General features: G+C 47.2%; 1 protein-coding gene across 2 annotated transcripts; it reads right to left on the reverse strand.

Moving 5' to 3' along the window:
• Positions 1–936: 936 nt before the first annotated feature.
• Avpi1 (arginine vasopressin induced 1) lies at positions 937–8793 on the reverse strand. 2 transcript variants are annotated; one of them, XM_046449735.2, is made up of 3 exons: positions 8511–8793; positions 2113–2409; positions 937–1545 (listed from the first exon to the last, which is right to left on the reverse strand). In XM_046449735.2, exons 2-3 carry the CDS (start codon positions 2397–2399, stop codon positions 1383–1385), a joined length of 450 nt encoding a protein of 149 aa, XP_046305691.1. In that variant the 5' UTR covers positions 2400–2409; positions 8511–8793; the 3' UTR covers positions 937–1382. The 2 variants fall into 2 exon arrangements, with proteins under 2 accessions (XP_046305691.1, XP_046305692.1); XM_046449736.2 differs by having other exon boundaries at positions 937–1542; positions 8511–8758.
• Positions 8794–9340: the final 547 nt, after the last annotated feature.

Genomic DNA, 9340 nt, shown 5'->3' on the forward strand with positions numbered 1-9340 from the left:
AGTTGCAGAGACATGGCTGCTGGGGCTCTTTTCCCCTAATAGAGCTTCCTTACAGGTCTTTCACTTCCACAGTTCCAGTGCTTGGAAAACCAAAAGTATTTTCATGACTCATTTCAAAACCTTACTTGAGTCTATATTGATATGATGCTATTATTATTCATATGTATCTCTTAGTGTGAATATTTGTTGCAGAAATGTTATTCCCTTTTATGAGATTTTATGGTCCTTACTAGGGACCATATTTTCCCTATTTCCAAAAAAACAAAAACATTTTGTATGTCAAAATCATCTAGCTCCAGGGCTTTGGAATAAGAAGTGGATTATGCTTAAGTGAGAATGGCTTTTCTTCTTGGCCACCAGAGGGCAAGCCTGCCCTGTGTACATACCATTGCCCTATTCAGCCCTGACTCGGAGTGATGGATGATCTAGCTTGTGGGATAGGGAAGGGGAGGAAGAAACTAATGAATACATAGTATGCTTCTTCTGAAATGGAACCAGAATAGTAGGGAAAACCCTCACAAGTTTTCCAAGCCATTGGGAACAAAGGATAATGCTAACACTTATGAATGATTGGTCTAGCCATTATGGCACCTTGGGATGGTGGGCCCATAAGGGTGAAAAAGCCATCTAAAGAGCTGGTCTCACTGCTTTGGCTGAAGATTGAATCATGGGCCCAGTGCCCATTGTATTAGGCTGATCATAGCAGCCTTCCTGTTCTTCCCTATGGATCAGGACTGCCTGCCAAAACCGTCTTGTCCCTCTCGGGTCCCATGGCCTTGGAAGAACAAGGCTGTGTCATAGGAGCTCCAGGGAATGGGGTAAGAAGGCAGTAGAGGCCAACCCTGATGCCTCCTTCCTGGGGAACTTCTGTCCCTCCCCCTCTGGCTCCAGAGTCTCCATTTCAGGATTCTCCCCTTCTATAACAGACTCACACAGTTCTTGATGCAAGTGTTTTTATTTGCCACTTAAACCATGGTTTCCTCATGCTGGCCTGACAGCACCAGGGATGTAGGACAGGCTGCTGGACTATGGGTGACAGTAGTAGCCAGCTGATTAGGGCAGACATGGTGAGGTGCTGCATCTGAGTGCCTGTTTGATTTCCAGGAGAATATCATGCAGGCCAGGTTATAGTGTTAGATCAAGAAGGGCTGAGGCAGGAACAGTCTATGTCTTCTCACTGTGGTAAGAATGGGTATCACATGGTGTAGAGCCCAGGGGAAACCTCCAGTCCTGTTCTGAGTTGAGCAGGCCAGTGCCAGTGGCCTCTTCCTTTCATTTATCTGTGCAGGGCTGCCTACCTCAGGTCTTCCATCTTCACCTCCCAGGCCTTTGGTAAAGTTCCCATGATTCCTGGGGAAGGTCTTGCCATTCCCAGCCTGGGATCAGTGTCTGATCTGGTGAAGGTAGCCTGTGGGGTTTGGTTTCCTCCAGTTCCGGCGGATCCTGGCACTTGTCCTCCTGGAGTTCCAATGCTGCTCACTGGAGGCTGTCTCAGGGGCACTGCTCTGTGCATTGGCCAGTGGAGAGCAGGGCTCTGGGATTCTGCTGGGAGCAAAGGTATGATAAGCCAAGGAGGACAAGATGGGGGCTTCAGGAGATGTTCGTCACAATGGACTACAAAACACTGTTTAGAGCGAAATGAGACCGGAGTTCTTGTGACCTAGGCAATGAGGTGGATGACTAGAGAAATTGGGGAGATGCTATCTCAAGGTGAAGTTTCTACAACTTGTAACCCATGATGTCCTGCAGTATATCCCCAGAACATTCTCTACTCCCACAGCTAAGGTCTTAACCAGTCTTACTTTTGAATGTTACCTATTTTACTATAGGTAAAAAGAATTATGAACTGTAATAATACTCCCTCCCACCTGGCCAAGAATCAAGGCAAAGCAAGGAGGTGCTAATTGGACCCAGGCACCTTCAGGAGTTGACAGCAGTAACAGAAGTGGTTAGTGCCTGTCAGGTGGTGGCACTGTGTAGACATTAAAACCACTTAACAGGACTCATGGTAAAGTGAAGCCAAGCAACTGGTTCTAGGTCATGCAGCCAGAACATAGTGAGGCTGGCATCATTAGCACCCTTTCCCTCAGCCCTCCAGTCCCAAGTACCCACCTGAGCCGGCTGCAGTGGTGCAATGAGTGAGCCAGGGGTTTCTGCCTTGGGGGTCTCTTCCTGCGCAGCCTCCTTAGAGCCTCCACCACTCGGTGGTCCCCTGCACACTCCCAGATGATTTGGGCCCGCTCCTCGGCCAGCTGGTCCCCACTGCGCTGAAACAGGCCCTGGATCTGCAGCAGGTCAGCATCCTGGAAGATGTTGGCTGAGGCCTGCTTACGACCCCGGGCCTCAATGGGGGCTTGCCAAGGGAGCGGCTCACTCACCACAGAGGCTGGGGTGCCCATTGTGGGCACTCTGAGGATGGAAATCATAGAAACATCAGTGCTGAAGAGGCTATTTCCAAGCTGGGGGCCTGATTAATGCCAGGGCTTCCAGTATTTCTGCTCTCCAGGATTCAAACAAGTAAGTCTTGCTATAAAAATCAAGCTTAATTTCCCAGGGCACCTTGGAGAAATGGTGTTAAGGCTGACAGCCAAACTTATTTAAGTGCTATATGACAAATACGATTATCATCTCATTTACTAGTGAGATAAGAATTACTTTTCATCCCCTTTAATGAAGTGTGTCTCAGGTTAGATGACTTGCTGTCAAGGCCATGGGTAAGCACAGAGCCAGGAGCACTTGAAGAGTACTCTCAATCCAGGGAAACACCAGGATGCCCAGTAACAGCTCAAATTTGTTGAGCACTTACCATTGTAACAGGCCGTGCTATAGAAGCTTTATTCCTATAACATTAATTAAGTATAATAAACACAGCAGCCCTCATTTCATCGAGGGGGAAATCTGAGGAACAGAGAAGTTATGGCACCCGTGGTTGTGCAACTGGAACTAGATTTAGACATCTCTGATATGAAGGCCCAGGTTATCACTCAGAGATAAAGAGGATGTGGAGCCTACCCTGACTGGAAACACACTTTACTACTTGCAGGCTGGCCCTCCAAGTTTCAGCTGCTAGTACCAGTACTAACTTCGTAGGGATGATACAGAGACACAGCATTTAGAACAGTGCTCAGCGTTCTACCACAGGTTGACTATTCTTTATTTGAAATGCTTGAGATTTTGAGTTTTTCAAATTTTGAAATAATTACAGCTAAATAATGAAGTATCTTAGGAACAGAACCCAAGTCTAAACACACAATTCATTTGTTTCATGTCTTACACATAAAGACTGAAGGTAATTTTATACAATATTTTAAATAATTTTGTGCATGTAATGGTTCCATGGTATGAAAGTTTTTACTGTGGTATCATGTCAACACTCAAAATCTTTTGGATTTGGGGGCATTCAGACTTTCACATTGGGGTGTTCAACCTGGATTCTGCTTTTCAAATTTTACAAATTGAAAATAAACATTCCACATCCTATTTTCAAGACCTGGGGCATGAACCAAGTCCATATAATTTAACAAAAAGTATGTAACAGACCAATCAGATCTAACCATAGTACAAAGCACTCAGGGTGGGGGAAGATGGGAACAGAAGAGAAGGCTGGAAAGGTCAGAATATACTGTTAAGGACAGAGATTGACTTAAAGAGTTCAACACAAGTCAGGCTTTGTGTCAATGTCTCCCATCCAGGAAATGAAAATATCTTCCTAGATTCTGGATATTTGACTTTGAATAATAATGAGGACATAAGAAGCTCCCCACCTTATCCTGTCTCCAGTACAGCCTGGAAAGGCTATGGGATTGGAAAACAGCTTGGAGACAGGAAAGATCAAGAACTTTGGCATGACATAGGACTGGGTTTGAATCCCAGCCCTGCCACCTTCCTAGGTCTGTGACCTTAGGCAAGTTATTCAGTCTCTGAGCCTGTCCCTTAAATGTAAATACCCACTTCTCAGGATTGTAATAAGAATTAAATGAATCTAGTAATCAATAAGAGCTAAATAAGTGGAAATTTCCTCTTTTTTGGCCTCCCTAATCTTTGTACCTGGGAGAGAGTTGTGATATGGATCCTCCATTTCCTCTAAGCCATGTGCCCAGAGCCATGGGCTAAGGACAGGTCTAGGTTCCCCTCCCAGCCCAGACTTAACAGGGTAGGGAAGACCAAGTCCTGGTCTTCCCCAGGGCCTGAGTGGCCCTCCTTCACAGCTGCCCACAGAAGAGGCTGTCAACCAGCAGCCAGCCGCAAAGGAGGAAAGTAAAGTAAAAATATATTCAAGTAAAGTTATTTACATACTCAATGTAAAAGAGGCACACAGTACAGAATCAAATAAAAGCAATTCTAGTTTCCTACCCTCGACCCACTTGCAGAAGCAACCCTCATCCTAACCAGCCTTTTGTTCTCTTTTTCTGGAGAGTTTGAGTCATCTCTCCACCCCATTCAAACTCCCAGAATCATTACACCCTCCCTCCCCTGGCCTTCCCTCCACCTCACCTCAATAACCACCCTCATGACTCCAGTCATTTCCACACTCGCCTAGTCCCAGTTTCTGTCTTAAGAACCCCACTCTCTTTTTGAAAAGATTTAATAACTAAAATAAACCCACAAAAAGACATCCAGATAAATTAATTTCATAGAAATTATGTTTTTCCTAGAAAATGGAAACTGTAAAATCCTTAGGCACTATTATGGAAATCCAGTTAATATGTGTGAGAATTAAGTCCCCAGAGCTGATGGTATTGAACACACTATGACAAGAAGACCAGAGTGACCAAGGAATACTTTCAGGTGACAGGAAAGCTAACAATGGGGTGTATGTTCTGTATCAAGCAATGTGTACGTATCATTTAATCATCAACACAATCCTAGGAATTAGGCTAGACACTTATTTTCATCCCACTGAGCAGAGGAGCAAAAGGAAACAGAATTGTGAAGCAGTGGTTGAGCCAAGGCCTGAAGCTGTTCTGTGACTGCAACTCCTGATGTTAACCACAGCTGCCATATAGCCAAGCAGCTCAGAGCAATTTCTCCATGTTTCCATGAGAAGCACTTCACCATTCCTATAGAATTCACAAAGGGGAAGCCCTGCCAATAGGAAGGGAAGAACAATGAATTATCCCACAGGGTGGAGTCATAAAATTCAGCCTATTCACTGGTGTCAAGGCTGTTTACTGGATGAATCCCCCAAGTGCCCCCAACCTTCAACCACAGCAGATGGCACTTTAAAGGAAATCCCCTGCTTCCACCAATGAAATGTAGAACTGCAACCCAGATCAGCACACAAAGCACTGGCTCAGGAGTAAGAAGCCTGGGCTTCAGCCCTGGGTCTGTCTCACACCAGCTGAGGGACCTCAGGGGAATCAAGTCAGCTCTGAGGGCCTGCCCTGGTATTGAGAGTCAATGCTCCATGACAAGGCTAGGTCTATATGGAAGCAGGATGACCCCGCTTGTCTGCCAGGGCCTAGGAGCAGAGGGTGTGGACAGGTCTGGCTAGTTAGGTGCTAGGAAATCCCCAACTAGTAGCTCCCCTTCTCCCTCCTCAATCTCCTCTGGAGGCCAGATATTGTCTTTGCTACAGCGGATTATGGGGTCAAGGTCTGGTGGAAGTCAGAACACACTGCTCTAGAGCACCCTAATGACCAAGCCTAGGATGGACTACTAGGCTGGTCTGGGTGGTAGAAGAGGTGATGTCCTTCCTCTGACTCAGTCACACCCCCACCCCCACGCCCACCCTGGGAAAGAAGGCAACAGGATCAAGTAGCTGCAGCTGTTTGGGGGAGGAAATGGCTGGCCTCCAGCCAGCTGAGTTACAAACCTACCAAGGAGAAACCATCTGGAGCCCGGTGTGGTGGCACATGTCTGTGATCCCAGCGGCTCCAGAGGCTGAGACAGGAGGATCGAGTTCAAAGCCAGCCTCAGCAATGACAAGAAGCTAAGCAACTCAGTGAGACCCTATCTCTAAATAAAACTCAAAATAGGGCTGGGAATGTGGCTCAGTGGTCGGGTGCCCCTGAGTTCAATCCCTAGTACCAAAACAAAACAAAACAAAAAAGAAAGAAAGAAGAAACCATCTGGGAGAGTCAGAGCCTCTATCTTCAATACTCTCCATGAAACTTGGGAAGGGCTTGGCACCTCCAGATTTTGAAGCACCCTACTTTTGGCTCTGCCTCCCACCCAGGGATTCATACAGCAGAATGAGGCTGAGAATAAAAATAGGGGTATTCCAGGTAGGACTAGATGGTAAACTTTGGGAAAACTGATGAAGTAGTGAATCAGAACACTTTTATTATCAGAAGAATGTTTCCTATCTCATTCACTGTGTTCAATAGTTACTTTCCCCCCAATTTCCTGGACAAGACCTTAATCTAGGAAGGTCAGTGTATACTTGAACAATGGTACTTTTTTAAAACTGGAAAATGAAACCATAGGGCTATTAAAAGACTACAAATAGATCTCTCATTTCAGAACAGACGTAAGATAATTGTGGGGGTCTGTGCACAAATGAGTAAAGACTAATTGCAAAACACTTCAATTTGACACAAACTGGGTTAAAAATGAACCCCCAAAGTAAGTATCAAAATGTTGAAAATCACAAAGTACTACTTGTTCTGAATCAGGCAATAAGAACTATAGAGCTCTAACAAAAATATATTTCACAAGTGACTCACCCAGCAATGAATTTGCAATATATAAATATGGTGCACAATTGAGCATTATTTGTTAACATATGAAGTTAGTTCCAACAGTTTTCCAGGTGAATATTTCTCTGGAGTCTCGGGGAGCTCACATGACCAAGAGAGGCAGAGCACACTTGGGTAAACTGGGCAACTCCTGGTTCCTACTCAGTTTGTCTCTTTTGAATAACAACCCTGGTGATAGCAATAATCTCTGTAATCAGAGGCCAAAGGCCTCTTAGAAAAATAACTGGAGGCTCTGGCCCAATGCCAGAATCAACACTTATGGCCCTTGCCTAGTACCCTGCACAGGTATGCCACTGGACAGCAGCCAAAATCTGCTCTGGGAAGCTGAGTCAAATGGCTGTGTGGGGGCTGGGGATGTGGCTCAAGTGGTAGCGCGCTGGCCTGGCATGCATGCGGCGGGGGTTGGATCCTCAACACCACATACAAACAAAGATGTTGTGTCCGCTGATAACTAAAAAATAAATATTAAAAAAAATTCTCTCTCTCTCTCTCTTTAAAAAAAAAAAAAGAATATTCTTTCTTTCTTTAAAAAAAAAACACAAATGGCTGTGTGGGCTCCAGACCCCACTGGGTCTCCAAATCTATTCCCCAGGAGATAGATGAAGAAACTGGCTCTTTCCTCAGACCAATTCTCAGACATGACCTGGAAATAAACTACTAGGTCTAGGAATAACTTTAAGAGTTCAGGAACTCTGAATTCTTGCTGTGCCATGGATAACTGGATAACCTTGTATAAATCTCACTTTTCTCCTGCTTCAGTTTGCTCATCATCAAAATGGTGAGAAATAGAATCCTTAATGGGAAAAGGGAGATGAAGTATTTGAGAGCTTTCATTCTAGTACCTGCCATACAACAGGCATTCCATTCTGCATGTTGGTTGAATGAATGATGTAAGGGGAAGATTACAAACTGACCGCATTATAGAATCATGGTTATCTTCATCATCACCAACAACAAACTCCTAGAGAGGCCTCCACTCTTAGGAGAAGAGGATGAAGGGAGACAAATTCTTCTGTGTATTTTTAAGTCATACTTTTTGATTAAATTCATAGAGGCAGTTTCGTTTCAAGTGTAGAACAGAGCACTTTCAGAGGGACTTTCTAACCCTCACCTGAGGTTGCATTATCACTGTCCTCCACTGTGGAGACATTATTGTCAAACCCATCTTGCAGGTGAGAAAATCGAGCTCATAAAGATTAAGTAACTTGCCCAAATTCACAGAGCTGGTTGGGATATGCACCCAGGTGGTCTGACCCACACTCTCAACCGTTGTTATTCTTGTTACTACCAGACGGCCGAGAAGGTCTTCAGGGAAAGAAGGACCCAGAAAATTCTGAAATCTCTCAGAGCCTACTGTCTGCTTCTGCGGATTTTGCAAATCGCGGCAATCCAAAATCAGGACTACCAAGTAAAGCTCTACCGCCCCATGGGGAGTTCGAGCGGTTACTCAGTACGCTGAAGGGCAGCTCCGACGGATCTCAAATCGAGGTGGGGCAAACTAAGCTGCACCCACCCCAACCATTCCACGGCCTTTCGAAAGAGCGGGTGCAGCTCTAGATTTCCTGCCGAGGAAGTGCTTGCAAGGACCAGGCGACGTTCACAGGCAGGACAGAACCTGGGAGAGAGTATTCTGGCTGAGATCACTCAGCGATATCCCCAGCATGGGTCGGTCCTCGAGGCTAAAGAGTGACTACTCCGCAAAACGACAGGGCCCTAAGTGCGTTTGGGGTGCGTGTCCCAGCGGTTCCCAGTCTCCGTCCACCCGCCCGTTCCCACCGCGGAGCCAAGTCGTACCGCCAACCTACGTACCTGGTTGCCTGAAGCGGGCCGCACGCAGCCAGGAGCTGGCCCGGGCCACCTCGGTCACAGTCAGGTTCCCCAGAGAAAGCGCTCCAGAGCCCCGGAACAGCCAATCCACGGCCCCAGCCTTGCTGTGAGCTCCGGGGCTAGTCTTCCAAAATCGAACGCGGAGACTCCACTGGCCAATCAACGGTGGCAGGGTGCAAGGGGCATGGCCGGCTCTGCCCCCTTTCCTTCTCGGGTCTTGAGAATCGAGTGCGGAGATTCCTTGAGTCCAATCAGCGGCAGAGCAGCAGCGAGGGGGTGTGTCCGCGCGGGCCCTCGGCTCCTCCCCGGCCGCCCGCGCGCCTTGCCTGGAGGCGCCCCCTTCATTGACGTCAGTCCCCTGGGCCAGCGCGGTTTTGCTGGCGCGAGAGCCGGGCGGGGCCGCATTCCTGCCCCGGGGTGCGGCAGCGGCTGGCCCAGCAGGGTACACGTGACGGATGCCCCTTTTCTTGGGCCGAGGCCAATGCGCGCGGCGCCCAGTTCCTGGATGCGTGTAGCCCCTGCAGAACCTTTATACTCGGCAGCTCCTAAAACCTCCCGCCTCCCAGCCCACCTTCTGGCTCCAGCTTTGAGGTAGAGGAGGTGCAGTCCCTGCAGCAGTCAGAATGGTCTTCAAAGCAAGAACGTCAAGTGGGGCTTGAATGTTGGGTCAACCCTGAGACTTTGGGCCAGTTACCCAATCGAGACAGTACTTAAAAGTTTGTATTCGTTCGACTTCGTTCATTAGCGACAGATCCTGTCAGGGTTCCCTGACAGGAAGTAACAACTATATAGCCTTGGGGTGTTTACAGCCT

Source organism: Marmota monax, unplaced genomic scaffold (genome assembly GCF_021218885.2).
Source record: "Marmota monax isolate L192 unplaced genomic scaffold, Marmota_monax_Labrador192_F-V1.1 WCK01_AAM20220418_F8-fsc00004, whole genome shotgun sequence".
NCBI classification, from domain to species: domain Eukaryota; kingdom Metazoa; phylum Chordata; class Mammalia; order Rodentia; family Sciuridae; genus Marmota; species Marmota monax.